Genomic DNA, 22,923 nt, shown 5'->3' with positions numbered 1-22,923 from the left:
TAGCACTTAGGCTCGCTACGTCGCCAGAAATACTACGAGGTCAATTACCTCTCCCCGCCCCCCATTTTCTCCGTCACGCGTTAGCTGTACTATAACCACTGTTTAAAGCTCTAGAAAGGATGAAGACACCCCTGAGAGCCGTCAAGGTCGCCTGCTTTGTGTGAATCTCATAGCGGTATTGAGACGGTGGTGCGACTGAGCATTCTGAATAGCCACCCGGGAACGCGAGTTTTCGGACGACAAAGGACAAGCAGGCGCAATTTGCGGATCGTACATAACTCGGGGTCTCTCGGTAAGCACTGAAAAACTTTTCCTTTTTTTATTTTTATGCACTAGTGTTCATCATCATCAGCAGCAGCCTGGTTACGCCCACTGCAGGGCAAAGGCCTCTCCCATACTTCTCCAACAACCCCGGTCATGTACTAATTGTGGCCATGCCGTCCCTGCAAACTTCTTAATCTCATCCGCCCACCTAACTTTCTGCCGCCCCCTGCTACGCTTTCCTTCCCTTGGAATCCAGTACATAACCCTTAATGACCATCGGTTATCTTCCCTCCTCATTGCATGTCCTGCCCATGCCCATTTCGTTTTCTTGATTTCAACTAAGATGTCAATAACTTGAGTATGTTCCCTCGCCCAATCTGCTCTTTTCTCATCCCTTAACGTTACGCCTATCATTCTTGTTTCCATAGCTCGTTGCGTCGTCCTCAATTTGAGTAGAACCCTTTTCGTAAGCCTCCAGGCTTCTGCCCCGTAGGTGAGTACTGGTAAGACACAGCTATTATACACTTTTCTCTTGAGCGATAATGGCAACCTGCTGTTCATTATCCGAGAATGCCTGCCAAACGCACCCCAGCGCATTCTTATCCTTCTGATTATTTCCGTCTCATGATCCAGATCCGCCGTCACTACCTGCCCTAAGTAGATGTATTCCCTTACCACTTCCAGTGCCTCACTACTTATTGTAAATTTCTGTTCTCTTCCGAGACTGTTAAACATTACTTTAGTTTTCTGCAGATTCATTTCTAGACCCACTCTTCTGCTTTGCCTCTCCAGGTCAGTGAGCATGCATTGCAATTGGTCTCCTGCGTTACTAAGCAAGGCAATATCATCAGCGAATCGCAAGTTACTAAGGTATTATCCATTAACTTTTATCCCCATGTCTTCCCAATCTAAGTCTCTGAATACCTCCTGTGAACAGGCTATGAATAGCATTGGAGAGATCGTATCTCCCTGCCTGACGCCTTTCTTTATTGGGATTTTGTTGCTTTCTTTATGGAGGACTACGGTGGCTGTGGAGCCGCTATAGATACCTTTCAGTATTTTTACGTACGGCTCGTCTAGTGTTAAGCACTAGTGTTAAGTGCTGTTAAATTCAGCGAAAATATATCGTATACCTAGGTGCGCTCAAGACCGCGTACATGCGTAAGATGCGGGAAACAAGAGATTAGGACAACCGAGAATTGACACTATGTCGTGCAACCTCCAACCTGCAGAGGGCGGACAAGTTAGCGGATCTCTTAGGCATGTAGGGCCCTCTGGGCCGTACTTATAAGTGACAGGGTAGCCTTGATGCCTGCGGGATTATCTTACTGAGCTATGCTGAATGCTCGGCTGCGGTAGTCGGAAGTTCAAATCGCCCTTCCCGTTTTTTTTTCTATTTTTTTTTACATTCAACAGTGCACTCCACCTGCATGCTTGGAGTGACGTCCGCCACGGGCGAAAGATGCCAACAGTGAGTGTGCCTATACTAATACAGGTACAATCAAATTAGGAAGGCCCACTAAGCTTGAACAAAGACACTCCCGCACTAGAAGAGAAATTGGCCTCCCTGGTGCAGTATTCGGGCAGAACCTCCCTAATGATCCCTTCAATTAATCAATGGTACTCAGTCACCAGCAGCTGCGGAGCACCTGACATTGGCGGCGGTCAGACTTGCAACGCATCATAGGGTGCTAAGAATCTCTGGGTCCGGACAGGCCGCCAAGGGAAACTGTCCCTTGCAACGCTTAACGCCCGAACCTTCTAGAGTGAGGCTGGCTTAGCAGGATTCTTCGAAGAAATATAAGAGATTGTTTGGGATATTATAGGCCTCAGTGAGATTAGAAGAACTCGTGAGGCTTGCACATTGCTCAATAACGGTCATATCCTCTGCTACAGAGGTCTCCCGGATAAGAATCAATAAGGGGTAGGATTCCTGATATATAAGGACATAGCGGGCGACATTGACGAATTCCACAGCATCAACGAGAGGGTAGCAGTAGGCGTAATGAAACTCAATAAGAGGTATAGAATAAATACAGTAAAAACCTACGCTCCAACGTCCAGTCCCGATGATGAGGAAGTAGATCAGTTTTAAGAAGATGTTGAATTAGCGATGCGAATAGTGCAAACGCGGTATACAGTAGTAATGGGGACTTCAATGCAAAAGTGGGGAAAAAGCAGGCGGGAGATCAGGCAATTGGCAACTACGGTGCCGATTCTAGATATACTAGAGGAGAGATGCTGGTAGAATTAGCAGAACAGAATAAGCTGAAAATAATGAACACCTTTATTAGGAAACGTAGCAACAGAAAACAGTACTGGAAATGCCCTAATGCTGAAAGAAGAAATGAAATCAATTTTATACTTTCTGCCGATTCGAGCGTAGTGCAGGACGTATAGGTGATAGGTAGGGTTAAGTGTAGTGATCATAGGTTAGTGAGGGCCAGGATTCACCTCAATTTGATTAGAGAAAAGTAAAATTGGTCAAGAAAACCCAGGTCAACCTAGAAGCAGTAACCGTTTAGGCTGGTACTTGAAAACAAATATGCCGCCTTAGAACAAAGAGATGATGATGATGACATAGAGTTAATGAATGAAACCGCAACCAGGCTGGCTTCATAGAAGCAATTGAAGTGGGAGGCAAGGCACCAAGGCAACCAGTAGGCAAGCTCTCCCAAGTAGCAAAGGACCTAATAAAAAAACCACATAGAAGGAAATGTCCAACTCAAGAGACAGGATAGAATTCGCGGAACTGTCAAAACTGAACAACAAAGCGAAAATAAGTGATATTAAAAATTATAACGTGAGAAAGACTGAAGAAGCCGTTAAAAAATGGACGCAGCCTGAAATCACTGAGAAGGAAAGTTGGCGTAGCACAAAGCATGATGTATGCACTGAAAGATAAGCAGGGTAATATCATCAGCATTCTCGAATGTATAATAAAAGCAGCGGGAGAATTCTATACTGACCTTTACAGTACCCAGAGGAATCAGGAGCACTCTATTCGAAACAATAATGAACAGTATACAGGAACTCCTCCTATAACTAGAGATGAGGCCAGAAGGGTTTTGCAAGGCATGAAACGGGGGAAAGCGGCACGAAAGGATGGAATAACAGTCGATTTAATCAAAGATGAAGAAAACCTAATGCTAGAAAAACTGGCGGCTCTGTATACGAAGTGTCTGTTGACTGCAAGGGTCCCAGAAAACTGGACGAATGCAAACATTATAATTATCCACAAACAAGGCGACGTTAAAAAACTGAAAAAATATAGGTCCATTAGCTTACTCCCAGTAATATATAAAATATTTAACAAAATGATCTCCAATAGAATAAGGGCAACGTTGCACTTTAGTCAACCAACTATCAGGCTGGCTTCAGGAAAGGTTCATCTTCAATGGATCACATCCATGTCATTAATCAGGTTATCGAGAAATCAGCAGAGTACAATGAACATCTCTATATGACTTTCATAGATTACGGAAAAGCATTTGATTCAGTAGAGATAGGAGCAGTCATAGAGGCATTGCGCAATCAAGGATTACAGACCGCTTACGTAGATACCCTGGAAAATGCCTACAGAGATTCCACAGCAACCTTAATTCTACACAAGAAAAGTAGGAAGGTACCGATAAAAAAAGGGGTCGGAGAAGGAGACACAATCTCTACAATGCTATTCACTGCATGCTTGGAAGAAGTATTCAAGCTAGTAAACAGGGAATGTTGAGGAGTTAAAATTGACGGCAAAAACGTCAGCCACCTTCGGTTTTCCGATGACATTGTTCTATTCAGCAACACTGCGGACAAGTTACAACAAATGATTGAGTGGGGCTGAAGATTAATATGCAGAAAACAAAGGTAGTGGTAAATAACCTGGCAAGGGAACAACAGTTCAAGATCGTAAGTCAGCCTCTAGAGTCTGTGGAGGAGTACGTTTACCTAGGTCAACTAATCACAGGGAACCCGGACCATGAGAAGAAAATTCAGAGAAGAATAAAAATGGGTTCGGTCGCATACGGCCGACATCGTGAGCTGCTGACTGGGAGGTCAGTGCTATCATTGAAAAGAAAAGTATACAATCAGTGCATTTTACAGGTGCTGACATACGGCGCAGAGACTTGGAGACTGACAAAGAAGCTTGAGAACAAGTTAAGGACCGCGAAAAGAGCGATGGAACGAAGAATGCTAGGCATAGCATTCTAGGCAAGAGACTGAAAGAGAGCGGTTTGGATGAGAGAGCAAACGGGTATAGACGATATTCTAATAGACATTAAAAGAAACAAAGGGCGCTGGGCAGGTCATTTAATGCGCATATTAGCTAACCGTTGTACCATTAGGGTGACAGAGTGGGTACCAAGAAAAGGGAACCACAGTAGAGGACGGCAGAAGACTAGATCGTGCTAGGAAATTAAGAAATTTTCGGGTGCTAGTTGGAACCGGTTGGTGCAGGAGAGGGGTAATTGGAGATCACTGGGAGACCTTCGCCCTGCAGTGGACATAAATGGGCTGCTGATGATGATGATGATTACAATAGCGAACATAGTTACACACTCTAAAGTTGCGCAAACACGTACATTCGTCCAAGAAATGCATCCAGTCAGGCGGAGGTTTCTGTGCAGCTTACCCACTGGTTGCATCAGCTGAACTTTCTCGATAGAAAGATTTTGTAGGCAGCTGGTTTTCGGCAAAGCAGTGATATAGTCTAGCTCTCCGGAAGCTGTCTAAAGCGAGAACTATGAACATGTCATATGGGGCACACCAAGTAATTTTAAAAGGTAGAAACCGAATCGACCACGGCGTGAGGTTAATATCCTTTGTAAGCACCCATTGGAGAATGTCCACAAAATATATACTGTGGTATAAAGGTAATAAAGAGGCATAAGGTGCCTTTGGCGAATGTTTCGATTGGAGGTCCTAGCTTCGTCACAGACGGCCTTGTCGCTAACCTGCCGAGGATGACGAGGCCGCCTTTGATGAAGATTAGTCGTACTATCGAAGCGTTCGCCAGCCTTTCTGAGCCACCTTATCCCTGTTAATAACCTTTATGCCACAGTGTGTCACTCCATTTGTCAGCCCCGTTACGGAAAAAATAAAGCAACTCTACAATCTATGAAAGAGTAATCTATGGTATTGGCACGTGCATAGAGCCGACAGTTCGTTTAACTAGTGTGCACAGCAGCACTCTACTTTAATCAAGCTTTAAGAGGAAGTGTCTACAGATGCAATTTGACGGAAAATGTTCTAACTGCAGGAGGTATACACATCTTACGGACCCACCTAATACACCCTGATAAGGCCGAGTTAAATAGGGTGCACGATAGAAGGGATCTGGTAAAACTGACTCCATTATTGCAATAGAAACTGCTTTTTCACTCGAAGTGGAAATGTACTCCGCGCTAAATCTAACAGACATAAATGAGATAACAACCTCCTTGAGAAAGCCCGAAGAAGCCCCACAGAAGTAGGTTGCATGTGGGATTCCAAAGGATGTATGCACTTTTCGCTTCAGTTTGCTGAGTGTGTGACCGAATCCTGCTTCATCTCCGCCGCGGGTTGGGCCGGTGTCGCCATATCCCCGGGAACGGCCCACATGTTTGCCCACGGATGGAGATACGAAAAATGCCGACGAACGAGTGGCTAACAGCTTCGCTGTAAAATCGGCGAGATGCAGTTTGCCTGACAAAGAGTTGGGCTAATCCTTGGCCACCACGTGCAAGGGGGCGGAACAGACTATCGCACCGTAATGATTCAAAACTCGAGCTCAAAATATGTACTGCAAATGCGCGATGCAGTGCCTGAATGCAAAGTTGTGAGCAGTGGCATAATTGGTGCGCATACATGATACTGGAAACTATGAAGTAGCACGCTTCAGGACGAATGAACATTGACGAATTCGGTCATATTCATGAATGCATTTTAATTTGCAGTTTTCCAAATTCTCTCGATTGATGAGTATCTATATTTCGATACTCTGTGATGAGTACTCCCAAATAGCGCATATATCTTTTCCAGTGTATGTCTGCGTAGTGTTATGGCGTTGTGGCCCATACTTCAAAGAAAAAACTTCGATTTTTTCAAAGTTAATCTAAGCACCAGGAGCCGCACGAAAATCTTATGTAATTGTAAGAGCAGTAATTGCCCTTTTTTATCAGCAGAAGAAATGGCCACATAGTCTGCTTATCGAATAACCCGAATCTCATTCGAGGGCAATTTACACCTTTGAAAAGTTTGTTCTTTCAGAATGTGCATACAAAAAGACCCTAAATACAAGTAGAATTTCCTTAGAGCATTCTATTAGTTGAACAATGCGTTTCAATCGGCAAGTCTGTGTAGTCACAAACTCCGACATAGAAGCGTCTGTGCCGACAGCCCCTGTCACTACATCGCTTAAATGCTATCGCAAAGTTAGGGAAGTTCGTCTGTGATAGTGCAAAAAAAATGCTGGTTGTCACTGTAAATGAATTCAGAGCAGAAGGATTCGTAAAAACTATTTTTTTTGCTTTTAGCAGCATCAACATTGTTATTGCATCTTCTACCTACAGATATAAAACTCACCACATGTGCAGTTGCATCGGTAGGTGGATCTGTCGTCTGCGCATACTGATCTAGGCTTGTCGTCGTGTGGGCAGTCTATGCTACATGAGGAAACCACTGCAATGTAAAGCCCAAGAAAGTGCAGTATAAATTAACAATGGCGTGTGACTGAATTAGTTTGTGCACATGGGGCATGCAAGTCGAACTCCACGTCATTATGCCAAGAAACGCACCCTCCTTCACTTCGCAAAGGATCAACAACCTCAAGATAAAATGTTTCCGACCGTAAGTGAAAATTTAACATTTAAAATAGTAAACCTTCATGAGTGTGTCGAGAACTGACATTACCCCGAGCAATTCTAAATTTATTAGATCTCTCTGGCGGTGGATTTACAACCATCGTTCATGCAATTTTTTCCTTTATTGAAGAGATGACTGGCTATACATTTACATGCACTGAGTTTTGTGCTCCCATTCAATATTTGGTAAGATGAGCTTTGTTTTCATTGTGATAGTAATTATATAGAAATTCCAGGCGGATTTGTGCCATCGATGTGCAGTTCCTTAAAAGTCCAAGAGCGATGAACCCGTCGCCGCGCGCTTTCTGCTGTATGTGCGAGTAAAAGTATGCGAGGGTGAGCCGTTGATCCTGGCTCAATCTGGCTCACGCAAAGGAGGGAAATGGGGAGGAAGCACGTCGCCTTCCATCGCGGGCAAGGCTCCTTGGGAGGGGAGGCCGCGCGCACCGACCTGGGCCACCGTATCTCGAAAGCCTAGACGAGGACACAGTCCACCACTCGCTGTGTTTTCACAGTGTAGTTCACGTTGATGTGACATGCCGTGTGAAAGTAAATTCGCTCGCCGATGCTGCCGAGCTTCCATCTTGACTCCGGCGTTTTGACATCGAGTTTACGCTGTTGCTCATGTTTACTTGTGTGCGCGTGGCACCATGCTTGTTAATTTAATTAGTTTGCCTTGCTTTGCAAATTTATATACTGCTGGTAAATCTACTATCCTCACTGCGTGTAGCTGTTTACTAACTTGCTAGCACAATGGACGTTTGGTCTTTAGGGCGAAACTGCGTCCATTTTTTATATCACCAGAGAGCCGAACGCGATATTTATGTGCTTCACTTTTGTAATGAAAAGAAATTGGTTAGCTGGGAAATGTTCTACAAGATCAGCTGAAAAGTAAGCTTTATCTTGGGGGATTGCTAGGAATATACAAGGAAACGAAGGAATACTTTTTCTCGGCGGCCACAGAACAGACGTCCAGGAGGTTTGGTGCATTTAGAAACAAATTTTGAATCCATTGACTATAGAAAGCGGACTTTTTATTGAAGATGCCGATATTTTTGCTATAATATTGCTGAGAAATTGGAACTGTTCAGACAACAAAAGTATCAAGTTTACTATATCCTTGTACTGAAAGTAACATATTAATTCATCTAAAGCGAACAAGATATGTGTATTATACATCAGTTCTAAGCACAATACTATTATGCGAGTAGCCTATTTGAAAAACACTCGTAGACATCGCAATGTATTCATGTATTAAATAATTTAGGGGTAGAAATGTTTTTATTTTATGTTTGCTAACGGATGCAGGTAAGAGGGCGACCTCTGTTCCTAGTGCAGTGTTGCAAAATTGCAAACTTAATATTTTTTTTAGTTTCACATTTACCCATTTTTTGCAATTCTGTTTACTATTGGCGCCATAAATCCAAGTTCAACCGTAAATAAAACAAGCATTAGTCATCATAATCTAGCTTTATCTCTCAAATGCAAGAAAATTCACTCAAATCGGCCTTGCTAAGGGTTATGTCACAAATTATTGCTGCGTGTTACATGTACTTGAATAGCCACTATTGCAGGTGGATTCAAGCTAAAGCTGCCTCTCAACAAACCTAAGCTCCAACAATGTTTTTTCAAAATAAAATTATGGGATTTTACGTGCCAAAACCACTTTTTGATTATGAGGCATGTCATAGAGGTATACATCCGAGGCGTAAGAAAGGCCTTGCACGATGCATGTGTAGAGTCCAACATTGCTAGACACTCGCGAGCAATATTAGTACAGAGAACTAGAGCATTGAATGGGGCTACAATTCGTACACACCATAGTGTACACTGTGGGGACAGCACAATTATTTCGTACCGTCCTTCGCTGTGTTTAGGCTGCAATATTAGTATGCTATGCATGCACATATTGTATTGCCAGCGAACCTAAAGGGGCCCTGAACCACCTTTTGTCGAAGTCTAGAAAATCCATCTGAAGTTCAAATAGGCTATCTAAGAAATACTTTGCAGCAAAAGGGACTTCAATACGTTCCGCAGAAGCGGAGCAATTCGTAATCAAAAACCCCCGTATCGGTGCTTCGCTACTTCATCAATTACTCTCACTTCGAAGGCTACGGCAGAGCGGTGCGCTTCCAGAACACCTCGCCTGCTGAACGTCGCCATGGCGCACAGATGAACTTTCATTTTAGATGTTCAGGTAGACGGGACAACTTCCGATTCTGGCGCCTATGACGCGATAAACGCGGCTGTCCACAGCGAGCCGCGCTGCGCTAAGCCAGCGGACTCGTTGGGCCAAATCAAGGCGGCTGCGGTATTTACGCTAAGCAGCAGACCGCAGCTACGCGCAACTGTAGATCGTATGCACAGCGTTTGCTTTGTGCACGACAGAGCTTGAGTGTGTGCGTGGGCCCACATGCTCCAGTCTGGCCGTGTTACGCGTTGCGGACCGGCTTCGTCCTGAACCAGCTTGACTGACAGATAGTAGCCACATACATTTTGCGCATTTTGAAGCGCTGTCAATAGCTGAATACAAACCGAAGCCTGCCAATGCGTCGCACCAGGAGCGGCCAGGACTGAGCACGCACTGGTAAGCGTGTGTGTTATTTGGTTAGGTTTCGCGTGGTTAGATCGACGCTAGTTGAGCGTTCAAAAGTAGTCGTAATAAGCGTGACCTGACGGCATCGACTCCAATAAAGAGGGTGGCCAAAGTTTAATTCCCACGCGGGCAGCGGTGGGCAATCTTGAGCGCACGACTCTCGGCTTCTTCCGGAAGTACGTAATTATTATCAAATTTCGAAAACAGATTTTTCCTTTACTTCAGCCTACCGCTACTGCGCCAATAAAAATACACAGTAACAACAGGAAGAAGCGCACTGATCCAAACACCCTTCTTGATTGGTTTCAGCTAGTGGCCAATTGCAACCGCGTATGGAAATCTGCTATATCACACCCACAAAAAAACGGTCCAGAAAAGTCAAGAGGAGGCTTCTGTTGAAAAGTGAGTGTTTCCGAGAAAGGTCCCTTTGCGCTCCGCTTGCGAGCTCCACGCGCCACACCCGACTGCAAAATTTGGCTGACACGTTCACACCAGCGTTCACACCAGCATGGAAGGAGGGGAGGGGGTCCAGGACCCCTTTAACGTTGAAATGCTTGCCCTTACAAATGCATGCAGAGCCCACAATGACAACATTGATCGACCCAGGCGGTAAATTCTGCTCGCCACCGAAGGTTACGCGGAGCAAAACGTCATTGCTACACAGGATTCGGCTGGGCGTCACTTTCACTTGTGGCTACGCGCACCTCATCGGCCAGTCGAACAGCCTTGATTGTGAACACTGTCAGACGCCTGAAACGTTGCAGCACATACTGTGCGATTTCCCAGCATGAACGCTGGACCGAAGGGCGCTGGAAAGTTTGCTAGCCAGCATTGTCAGTCAACCACAGTCGGAGAACGCTATCAGCCCATGGCCTGACACTGCAAGTTTCTGCAGGACACCAAGCTAGACGAGCGGCTCTAGCTTCTCCACTGCCTAATATGCATAAGCACTCATCACTTCTCTTATGATCATCACCCATCCCAGTACTTTCACTCGTATTCCCTCTTCTCCAGTGCAGAGTAGCAGACTAGAGCCCACTAGGTCAGGTCGACCTCTCTGTCTTTCCTGTCAATAAAATCTATCTATCTATCTATCTATCTATCTATCTATCTATCTATCTATCTATCTATCTATCTATCTATCTATCTATCTATCTATCTATCTATCTATCTATCTATCTATCTATCTATCTATCTATCTATCTATCTATCTATCTATCTATCTATCTATCTATCTATCTATCTATCTATCTATCTATCTATCTATCTATCTATCTATCTATCTATCTATCTATCTATCTATCTATCTATCTATCTATCTATCTATCTATCTATCTATCTATCTATCTATCTATCTATCTATCTATCTATCTATCTACCTACCTATCTACCTACCTACCTACCTATCTATCTATCTATCTATCTATCTATCTATCTATCTATCTATCTATCTATCTATCTATCTATCTATCTATCTATCTATCTATCTATCTATCTATCTATCTATCTATCTATCTATCTATCCGTCTGTCCGTCTGTCCGTCCGTCCATCCGTCTGTCTGTCTGTCTGTCTGTCTGTCTGTCTGTCTGTCTGTCTGTCTGTCTGTATCTATCTATCTATCTATCTATCTATCTATCTATCTATCTATCTATCTATCTATCTATCTATCTATCTATCTATCTATCTATCTATCTATCTATCTATCTATCTATCTATCTATCTATCTATCTATCTATCTATATTGACCACGAGATATCTGCACAAACGTAGAAGGCAAAACGTATACTTACCTAAGATTGTGGTAGAGAGGATTACCATCACCAGAAATTCCAATGCCCCGTAGTATTGAGCCCTGCGTCGCTGTAAAGAAAAGGGTATAGTCGCTAAGTTGAGCTTCGACCAGTGGGGTTGAATCACAAAACCGAGTTTATTGAGAGGCCTACAGGGCAGCGTAGGGTACTATAAATGTGTGCATGCACGCAGACCATCAGTGCAAAAGACCTGGTAACGTTAAAGCGAACCAATACAGCTTACTAAGTTCTCTTGAAGAATCATGAGTTGCGTTCTAGGCGAACCCTTCCGAACATCACTGACCGTGGCTACTGCGGCTGCTTTTATGCCGAAAAGCGCACACTGAGGGCAGCATTTACATAACGAATTGGTTTATAGATGGCCACACCTGTGCCTCGCCTGCAGGTGCGTTGGTAACCGAATGTGTTCTCCAAAGAAATGGCGAAACAACAAATGGCACCTGAGTATCATCAGTGCAGCTGATATACGCTTTCAAGACTGTTATTTCTTCATTTTCTGAAAGCTTTCCAAGCCTTCTTTCCAGGAGATCGGTTACTCTCTGCTCGGTCGTTCTTTTTTCTCGTGTTTTTTTTTTCGTTTTTTTTTTCGAGTAGCATAGGCCGGTCGCGGAAATAAAGCAATAGTAAACTGTGCGGACCCCAGAGATGCTGTAATAAATGTTAGACCGATTACCGAGTCCATATTGGCGACGGTCGTCTGCATCACATTGGTGACTCATTGCTAATTTGCCGAGGGGGCACGTTATCGCGGCACTGCAAGACACGTTGGAGAAGATGAACAGGTCTAAAGCAGATCTTACTCTGCGAACTGTCTAGAAATTTCCCAACGGTGAAGGCTGTTTGCGGGCTGGTGCTGCTGCTTTTTTACCGATAAGTACATACATTATACAAAAAATTGATACATGTGCCCGACTGGAGGACCGATCCTCTGTCCCCTAGCACTGCAGCCTGACGCTCTAACCGTTATAGAAGTGACCGCCAACCGATACTTCTATCTTGCGCATGCCAGCTTGCTATTTCAGATGACCGCCCCATGTGTCGCATGGCGCAGCACAGGTGAGCAGGAGCAGATGCGTATGCGCCAGTTTCCTTTCCGCCACAGACGCAGAACTGAATTGGTTAAACTTATAGGATTCCTTCATAAAACCTTCGTTTTATGCTTGTTTCAGAAAGTGCAATGCAACTGCATATTGTTTTTGTGGAATTTAATTACGTTGTCCCCAATATTTCGCTTATTATATATTCGAAAGTGAGCATTAGACACGTATAATTTGCTATAGTGCAGTTGTGATACTCTGGTAAAAAAATGCTAGTAAGATTCCCTTTAAATCGAGCATCAGCCATGTCTAGCTGAGCCGGAAGCATTTTCCGCCCTTCTTGAATTTCGTGTTTTCTTACATTTCCTCTCCAGTTGCCGCGTTTACTGAAACTATGATGGATGTTTTGCGGCGTAGCACGGTCTTCGATATCAGCTGGCGTCAAGAAGCATTATTTGTTTACTGGGACAACGCGGCACCCATTGTTTCTTTCTCTCTTTGCTTGCCACAACCTAAGATGTCGCCGAACAAATAAGGCAATTAGGTAAAAAGGTAAATGATTGCTCAGAGCTGTCAAACACATATTAAATAATGCGGAATCGGGTTCAGCGAACACAACGATGTTGAACGCGCCTGAAAAAGTCTTGGGACGCTGCTCACATGTAGCTCGATGGTGTACGGGGTATGCAATGGAGTTCCATCCTAGTTTGTTTTGGGACCAAGCAAACTCTCTCCGAATCGTTCTGCGTTTTCTCTGTCGCATTCTTTCACATTTTATATCAGAAGTACGGCTCTACAGAAACGCGTGATCCTAAACTGATCGCTAACGTGAACAGACAGAAAAGTCAGGCAAGATGGAGCATGTTACGAACGACATGACATACAGATAACGAAGTCCTGCTGCCTAGAATTCCATAGATGAGATCAAATTGCCTAGCCTGTGGGAACTGATCAGCACAGAGAAAAAAGCCGAAATACAGAATCATACTATTGTATACATTACGGGAGGAATAAATGCGGAAGCGTGAAATGAGCAACCAGTCTTGGCATTTCAAGACGAGGTGAATGGGCTCAAAGACAAAATGGCCAGCTTCATCTACGAATTAGATAGCACAACAAAGGCGGTAGAAGCCTACACTGCACCATACTGTGCTGGGAGAATCCACTAACACGAATAACCATAATTCAAGTCAGAATTAGCATCACCAAAGAGAGAGGAGAGCAATTCGTGAGGGCCGTGCAAAACCGGATGTTTCAGGGAACACTTTCAATTACTTTTAATTACTTGTGGCAGATTGTACAATTGCAATCTTGATTGATTGACTGAACTGCAATTGATTGCACTTCATGAGGTGGTGGTGTACTCCACGAGGCGGACATTATTGCAAAAACCATTCAGATGTATGTTCAACAAATGAATGAAAATTCACTAATTATGTTTTAACTAATTACTTTATGGCGCTAATTGCAATCTACAACTTCCACCCTGGGAGTTTGCAAGGCGGGTGTTCATGGAACGAATTCTCGAGATTACACCCGTTTCTAGATATTGATTCCCGTACTTTAGGGAGAAATGCGCTGGCATCCCATTTACGTTTGTGCTTCAATGCATAAAACGACGTTTTGTTAAGAGAGTAAGTGCAACGACAGTGCATTTTGGCCGCAACTTTCACGGCGGATGTCTCTTATATGGCGTCATCCACACATCGTTTTCAAGTGTATATTCGTTACAGTATCACCCGCCAGAATTTGTAAATTGCAATATGTGTCTTAAGATAAATAGGCAAAAAACTCAATTACTGAATTTTTGGTAAGTAGCCAATTATGCATCTCAATTTCTTGTTAAAGTAATGTTCGCCTCTTCTTCTAGACCATCCCATAGGCTATAATTGTGCTATTTGCGACAGACAAGTTCAAAAAATATTTTTAATGAGCTCGCTGAAACACTCTATATATAGGTAATTGAAAAGGCTGGGTGTAATGCAACATACCAGTCTCTTTAATGAAATATCGTGCGAAGATTGTAATCTCAAAGTTTGCAAGCACTTAAAGTACTACCTCATAAATTATTATTACTAGAGGTCTTGAAGTATGCGAACACGATATCATTCCAGAAAATAGAATGTGTGAAAGAGCTGAGCAATCATACAGTCGTTAGCAGGCTCTTTGTATTACTTCAAAATTGGTTAAGCTAATGTCAAATACAATCAGAGCAACACTAGCGGGTGCTCTCTGTGATACCAACTGAATGCTCCGTTAATATATTATTACAATGTGGCACTAAATTAAGCAGTACTTTACACTTACGGTTCTGGGTAGAGCGATTGAAGACATAGTAGGCAAGGCTTCCACGGCATGTAACTGCCATTTCCTGCCCAGAAAGAAGACGTCCTACTCTGCAGTTATACAGCTGCGGACTCATTTATGATGATCAGCTAACTTGCGTCACTTAGCTTCGAACTATTTCGGAGACAATACTTCAATTATATTTGAGCATAAAGTATGACGTTGCATAGAGTAGCGCCATTGTCATTTCTGACGTCAACACAGAACAATGAAATGGGTATGGCGGAAATGTTGAGGCATAATGAACATAGATGTGCCTAACTGTTCACACAAAATGACTTCTGCTCGGATGCAGGCGACGCTATGTTGCTGCAATAAATCAACGAAGTCGGGCTTTCTTTTTATTCCCTTAGCATTAGGAGTGCCGAAGTAAAAAAAGATAAGTGTGTGTGTGTGTGCGTGGGCGTGTGTGTGATCTGCTGCAGATGGTGGTCTGCAGCAGTGTATTGTCATTGGACTTTATATAGAAAGGGTCCCAGCTAACTTTATCACTGAGTTTAAATTAAAATTCTGAGAATGCCACGTCGCTGAACAGAACCAATTGTTGTTTGGCGCCACTTGGAGATATTCTGATCATGTTTTTCATGCTACCTAATTACGTGATTAGTCCTCGTTGTTTGATTAAGTTATCAACTATTATAGTTAGCTGAAAATCGTCAATGATAAAATTGTAGAGCAACATGAAATACTCCTGATAGAGCTTTCTGTTGCTCAATACGTGCTACATAAGAGCGTTATTCAAAGCGTGAAAGAATCCCTCGAATACATGCACAGTGCCTCGAGTGGCGAGTAGCACGGCAATTTCGCGTGCATTTTCAGGTTCCTTTTGCAGACACTTTTGTTAGCGGCATCGGGAGAACATGAACGTAAAGGCTATCCATTTTAGGCTCTGCGCACAGAAATGTGCTCGCCAAAGATACTACATCAGCAGCAAAAGAATTGGTGAAAGTAATGACACCTAAAATGTGCCGAATACATTTTGAAACGCTTCTTATGGGAAATGTTCTGCAAGCTTGAATAAAATATAAAAATTATTTTAGACAAACGAACGATACGAACACGGTTATTAGTTATTTTTGCTCGGTGTGGGTATATTGTATGCAGCGGGTTAGCAGTCGGTTGCGGCAGGCATAATTTGCAAGTGGCTTCACAAGTGCTTTTTACTCCTACTAGACGGGAAATAGTTTATGTTCTCATATCTGATGTGCCTGCGTGAGTTGTCTCATAGAGTCCTAATTCTGTAAACTCTAAAAAACTCACTATAAAATCGAACATTCTTAATCTATTTTCCAGCTACATGCTCTTTGTGATTATTGAAATGTAAGAAATTCGTTTAAAGTCAGTTTTCATTGAACAGAATAATCGTATTTACTAAAGACAGGGGGCATGGGGGCATGTGCCTCCCCCCCCCCACCCCACTGCGTTCGCTGTCATAAGTGGGGGCCAAAGTGTGTCATTTCCCACCCCCACTTTTGAAAACGGGCACTTTGGCTGCACGCTGGAAAATCCAACAAAGCCACAGTTTAAGCAAAATTTACTTTGTGAATATGCTAGCCACGTATGTAATGCTTTTCGTTCTTACGTATCCTGTGTTTGGGCAGTGGGGCTCGCCTTTCGTGCCTCGCCGCAAAGGGTTGCAGCAGACAACAAATGGGCGCACCACGCCCGCTCGCATTGTAAGTAGGTTGGCGAGGGGCAGCTACCGCAATAAAACAATTCACCCTGCGCTGCTTCCATCATGCCCAGATTTTTGGGACCACCAAATCAAATTTGAAAACATCAAGTCAGCTTGCTCTATTAAACTGAAGGGTGCGGGATGGTAAAGTATTAAGGCGAAAGCCTTAAGAGAAGCGTTGCAATGGCTCACATCAGAAAAAGCGGTGTCTTATCCAGTGATACCAAAATAGTAGACGAGTGGTGCAAAAAATGCCATCAGCAGCAATGACTCATACCTGGAAAAACGAGCGTAATAAGGAATAGCTCATACATCCGGAAGCAAAAAAAAGATGCAATGGTCGAATATGAATGCAAAAACATAGAACGAAGGAAGGAAAGAACGAAAGAAGGAACGAAAGAAATAACATCTAGATGGTGCATTAGGTGCTCGTATGTGCCTTTGTGGAGAGGAACGAAAGAAATAACATCTAGATGGTGCATTAGGTGCTCGTATGTGCCTTTGTGGAGAGGAACGAAAGAAATAACATCTAGATGGTGCATTAGGTGCTCGTATGTGCCTTTGTGGAGAGGAACGAAAGAAATAACATCTAGATGGTGCATTAGGTGCTCGTATGTGCCTTTGTGGAGAGGAACGAAAGAAATAACATCTAGATGGTGCATTAGGTGCTCGTATGTGCCTTTGTGGAGAAGAACGAAAGAAATAACATCTAGATGGTGCATTAGGTGCTCGTATGTGCCTTTGTGGAGATCGACGTACGGCACAATACCTTTACATCACACTGCAGCCCGCTATGTCTTACAAGAAGTTTGACTGCTCCGATGGAATAAATTAATCCATTGCTACGTGTACAGCAGACCTTCGGCTTCACGAGTTGAAGGACTCTAATATGCTGCTGATCTTGTTAATCAGTAGCGCCCAACGATGGCATGCCTTATGGCAGGAATATTTTCGGTTTTGAAATACCGGAAGTATTGTATATATATATATATATATATATATATATATATATATATATATATATATATATATATATATATATATATATATATATATATATATACCTCGTCTCATCGGCTCACTCTTGTGAATAAATGCTTCTTTTATTTAACACATTCGGCGTATAGTTCATAAACATTGGCGTGTTTTAGGTGCCAAAACCACAACGTGATTATTAGGCAGGTCGTATTGGGGGACTAAGAAACCATTCTTACTACCCGGGGTTATTTGACGGGAACAAAATCCACGATACATGGGCATTTTTGTATTTCATCCCCATCGAAATGTAGCCGCCGGGGCATGTATTCGATCCCGCGACCGCGGATTTAGCATCAAAACGCCAGAGCCACTGTACCTCCAAAGCGGGTAACGTTAAGTTTACCATTAGGAGCTAAATGTTATTTACAAATAGCAAATGAACGCAAACACAAATATAAGACTTTCTCTTGGTGGTGAAATATCATAAAATTAGCTTTATTTCAATAGCAAGGTTCACCTGACATAAACTTGGAGCATGTTATTTGCGCATCCTGCAGGGCACTCTGTAGTAATGAATAGTGCTGACTAATCGAATGTGTTCTACACAAAGACCTTCGGAATCATTTAGAATGAGTACTAAGAGTTGTAATACAAAACAATTGGGAAGAAACTGTGTTGGCGTCCTAGAGAATTATGAAATGGGAGCCGTTAAGATGATAACGCTAATGTAGGGAAGGATTGCAATGATATAGTGCGTCTTCCCCACCAGTGTTTTCTATTGGGTCATCCTCTTCGGCGCTTTTGCTCGTGAATGCCGCTCATGCTGGGAGTCCGTGCCCTGCTCTAATGGTCGGTCCCAAACGCTGGTGACTAATAAACACCTTTCAAGTGGTAGAGGTGCTGGGTGCTTTGGTGCCTTTCGCCACAGGGTCCTTGCCATTTTCAGTGGCGCGGATGACACCGACGTGGAGGATATCCTGATGACATATGAGTAGGCAAGCGCCGACAACAAATGGCACGAACCTGCGAAACTGAGCAACGTGCTTTTCTATCTAGCGGATGTGGACAGTCTCTGGTACAATCATGAGTCCGATTTTCCTACGTGGTCCGCGTTCAAGACCTCTTTAGTGACTGTGTTTGGTCGCCCGGCTGTGCGCAAGCTGCGTGCGGAATCACGTTTGCAAAAACGTACGGAACGGGTGACTCATTTACCAGCTACATTGATGATCTTTCGCACTTGAGTAATAGAGACAACGTTATGGTTCAGACAAAGAATCCTAAGTCCGGGACTGACATCGTCACTCTATGCCAAAGCTACGAGGAGTTACGCAGTTAGCTGTCGTTGAAACGTCGCCGTTCATTGCGCGATGAACGACTTGTTGTTTCGGCTACCATCTCCGGCTAGTAATCGCTGCATGCAGAAATGAAAGCGTTCATCCAGGCGGAAGTTGCACTGCAACTCTCCTTGATGGCCCTCGTTCAGCCGCCGCGTAACAAGAGCCTGCACCTAATTTTAGGCCTCCGCTCCATCGCGCAATTGAGCAGCAAATAGCCGAGGTCTTACCAGACCGACGACATCAGATCAGTGCCATTTCCTGCGGCTGCTCCACTAAGGTACGCTCAAGTCATTGCGCCGCTCCAACAGGTCCTTGTGGCTGCGCCACTCAGCCACGCTGAAGTCCTCACGTGCACCCAACCACTCTCTCCTAGTATGCGCCGCTCCGGGATGCCGACGCCGTGGCTAGGCCCCAACTGCAGCGTGCCATGCAGTCATATCGGCAGCCGCCCGTACTACGCGTTCTGTGACAAGGATTAGAAATGCCCAGCAAACTCGTGGCGCACCCTTGACAACCATCCCATATGCTTTGCGTGCGGCTAGGCCGGTCACTTCGCACGTTGATGTGATCTTGTGCAGCCACCTTGCGCTGCACCATCTGTGACCAGCCACCCAAACCACCCATATAACGACCACTCTTCGGTTACGTCACCGACTTTCCACTCGACACCAAGTACCCGTCGTTCGCCGTCTCCTCGCCGTCGTTCTTTGTCGCCGATGTGAGCTCATCCCAACACTCGGGACAAGGAACACTAATTGCCGCAGTGCAAGAGGCAATGACTGCGACACCATCGAAATGTGGAAGTCCTCAACTCAGTCCCTCGAACCTAATCGAAGTTTCTGTTGACGGTGTTCTCTCATCTGCTCTCACGGACATATACGCCGCCGTATCTGATGCGGACGCTAAGCTTTACCGTCTTCTTCTAACAGTGACTATTCCTTTTTCTATTCGCCACCGAATTATCATCATTTCCTCATGCTCTCATGACGTCACCATAGGCTGGTATATTCGTTCCTGCCACAACGTCGTCATTTATTGCGCACGCGCCGGAATAGAACTCTCGCCGCTGCCAGACTTGACGCAGGCCGACAGCCCTTTGACTTCGAACAAGCCACTCGTCAAAGACGACATCTGAGTCCCCCTGACCTAGTGAACAGTTGTGTCCGTCTATTACAGCAGTCTCTTTGACACCACTGCAGTATTTTTCCATCCGACCGGTTTTGCACCTTAAAAGGTCTGGTGCTATATTTTGCCACCGTAGAAATCACTGGGGTATCCAGCGCTATCTTAGCAACCCAACCCCATGCACTGTGATGCTGCTGCGACGGTAATGCCTTGCCAGCGTCGAAGTCATCGAAGCCGCGCAAGTTGTGGGCGTGCCCAATGACACGCACTGCGCCACTTACAGTACGCTCAGTGCTATTTCTACGTATGCTCCGTCACGCTGTGATCTTTTAGGTTTCTCCACTGCTGATAAGTTTGAAATCAATGTGTTATGTATAACAGTTTAAAGGCCAGGTTTGGCCAATGAACGTCATGTTAGTGTTAATGAGTTCGCCGTAGACAGACAGACAGACAGACAGACAGACAGACAGACAGACAGACAGACAGACAGACAGACAGACAGACAGACAGACGGACGGACGGACGGACGGACGGACGGACGGACGGACGGACGGACAGACAGACAGACAGACAGACAGACAGACAGACAGACAGACAGACAGACAGACAGACAGACAGACGGACGGACGGACGGACGGACGGACGGACGGACAGGATCTAGCATCTTTAGTGCGCTCGGGCAGCAGAGTGCCATACCATGGCACCATAGTCCAATCGTCATAAATTTAGGACGTCTTTAAAGATTGAATGAACACTTTCATACGCTACCCCATGTTGCGTGGGGTAGCATTTTAAGTACGTGCATTGTTTTAAGACATTCATTTAAGACATTTTATGCGTGGAATGAAAGTAAGCATGGAATCAAGTGTACCACCTATAAATTTGTGCTTTTTGTTCCCAGGTATATGTTGCCCATAGATTTCAACAGTGGGATCTGCAACAAACCCTTTCTTTCTGGTTAAAAGATTACAAGAACTTGTGTTGGGGTTCACATTGAACCAATTTTCGTGTGGCCACTTAGAAACTTTGTTAAAGCACTGTTGTACTTGTCTCTCACAGACTGTTAGGTTGCAGGATTTGAAACCTATTTGTATATCGTCTACGTAGACGGAATGAAAAGTAGCTGGTGGTAATGACGTATGAATCGCGTTCATCTTAATGACAAAGAGGGTGCAACAGAGTACGCCTTCCTGGGGTACCTCTGGGTCCTGTATTAATGTAGGTGACAGCGCATGACCTATGTTTACATGGGATGTACGATTGTGTAGGTAGGAGAAGGATGAGGAGGAAAAACGCCTATTAAAAAACAGAAAGGGCAAGCAGGTGTCTTTCTGCTTGTGCGGGAGGCATCCTTAGTCCAGGGCTCCTGCGGCTCTTGCTTTCTCCCGGGCCAGTCGCAAACGGAATGTGCGTTTGTGTGGGTAGTTTTCTATAAAGTTTAACATATTGCCGCGGATTCCCAGCATCGACAGGTCGCGCCGCATTGTGTAACGCCATACGCCTTTTCCATATCAAGCAATACAGGTAAGCATTGTTTATGTACGAAGGCATCGCGAATGTTTCCTTCGATGGGCACGAGATGGTCGGTTGTGAATCGTCCTTCCCTAAAGTTACACTGATATGGATCAATAACTTCTTTTGACTCAAGAAAGTGTAAAATTAAACGGTTTATCATTTTTCAAATAGTTTTCAAATACAACTTGCGAGGGCGATTGGGTGGTAACTTGTTATTAAAGTGGGGTGTTTGCCTTTTTTCAGAACACGCTCTCTTGCAAGCGCTTCACTTGATGTGAAGGGTTCGTTTCGGTAGATGAAGCCTTAGATGGCACCGGCCCGGAGGTCAATTGTCCCTTCAGCTGGGCCAGCGGAGCAGCCCTAGCTGCATTCGCCAAGGGGACGGACGGCGTCACCGCCGGCCCACTGTGCGGGGGCCGGCGGTGGCCGGCGGTGTGGGGGCCGGACTGCCGGCGGATACCATAGTAGCCTTCTGACGCGTCACTCAGGTGAAACTGACTTAAAGTAGGTAGGACACCCACTTGCATGCTTACATGAAAGGGATGTTTTCGTTTACGTTTATTGTCACAATTTATTTTTCTCTTTTCCATGACGGGCGCGGCGCGCACTCGGTGTGCAGCATAGCCACCGTGCTAGCTTTGTCCGCAGCTAGCACGGTGGCTATGCTGCAGGAATGCCAATAGGAGGCCACATTTGAAGTAAACGTGACATGAAACCAGAGAAAAAAAATGCAACGTGATTGAAGCCAACTGAATCTCACAAAAAAACTGCAGAATATGGCAGCCTCTAATTTCACAGATAACGTCAAATTGGACGAACTGTAGAAACTGTTCAGCACAGGAAAAATAGACGGAATAAGGAATTATACCAACAAGAACATTGGGGTAGGACAAAAGATTTCGGAAGGCATGAAATCAATAAGGATTTTTGGATTTGACATTGCGAGAAGATGCATGCTCTCAAAAACAAAACGAGCAATGTCTTTATCTACCTGCATTATAGAACAAATATAGCCGAATACTATAGTGGACTCTACCGTATGGACAACATCCACGTACATGATTAAACAAAGTTGTTAAAAAATTGAATAGTTATGAAATAATATGAATGAAATACTCGGGGCTACGCAAGGTGTATCTGGCAAGATATATCTAGTGGAAAGGGCAGGTTTTATGTGAAATTACAGCAACCGAGGGTTTACAGGTTGTAGTCAAAGAGCTTGCAAGCATTTTCACGGCAAGGCCTCGAGATGTCCAGGTGTACAAAACATTTAATGGAAACGCAGACACAATAATCATACGAAAGAATACAACAAAGAATTGATAACGTATTCGCCCGTCAACATAGTTTCAGTACTGTTTAAAAGATTCGCTCAAAAAAGTTTAAAAACGATGAGCATGACACC

At 44.3% G+C, this 22,923-nt stretch overlaps 1 protein-coding gene across 6 annotated transcripts in view; it reads right to left on the bottom strand.

The window, feature by feature from the left end:
* Positions 1-22,923, bottom strand: part of LOC135904793 (uncharacterized) — a 173,258-nt gene that overhangs the window by 28,032 nt on the left and 122,303 nt on the right. For 3 of the 6 annotated variants that reach the window (XM_065435770.2, XM_070522311.1, XM_070522309.1), the window contains 2 exons: positions 11,485-11,554; positions 6,820-6,915 (listed from right to left, as the gene is read on the bottom strand). In XM_065435770.2, coding sequence (XP_065291842.1) covers positions 6,820-6,915; positions 11,485-11,554 — 166 coding nt within the window. Of the gene's footprint in view, positions 1-6,819; positions 6,916-11,484; positions 11,555-14,849; positions 14,934-22,923 lie in introns of all 6 variants that reach the window. The other 3 variants (XR_011507427.1, XM_070522310.1, XM_070522308.1) reach the window with 2 other exon arrangements.

This window comes from Dermacentor albipictus, chromosome 7 (assembly GCF_038994185.2).
Source record: "Dermacentor albipictus isolate Rhodes 1998 colony chromosome 7, USDA_Dalb.pri_finalv2, whole genome shotgun sequence".
Classification (NCBI taxonomy): domain Eukaryota; kingdom Metazoa; phylum Arthropoda; class Arachnida; order Ixodida; family Ixodidae; genus Dermacentor; species Dermacentor albipictus.
The sequence above is the reverse complement of the archived record's forward strand: the minus strand, read 5'-3'. Positions and strand labels throughout refer to the sequence as shown.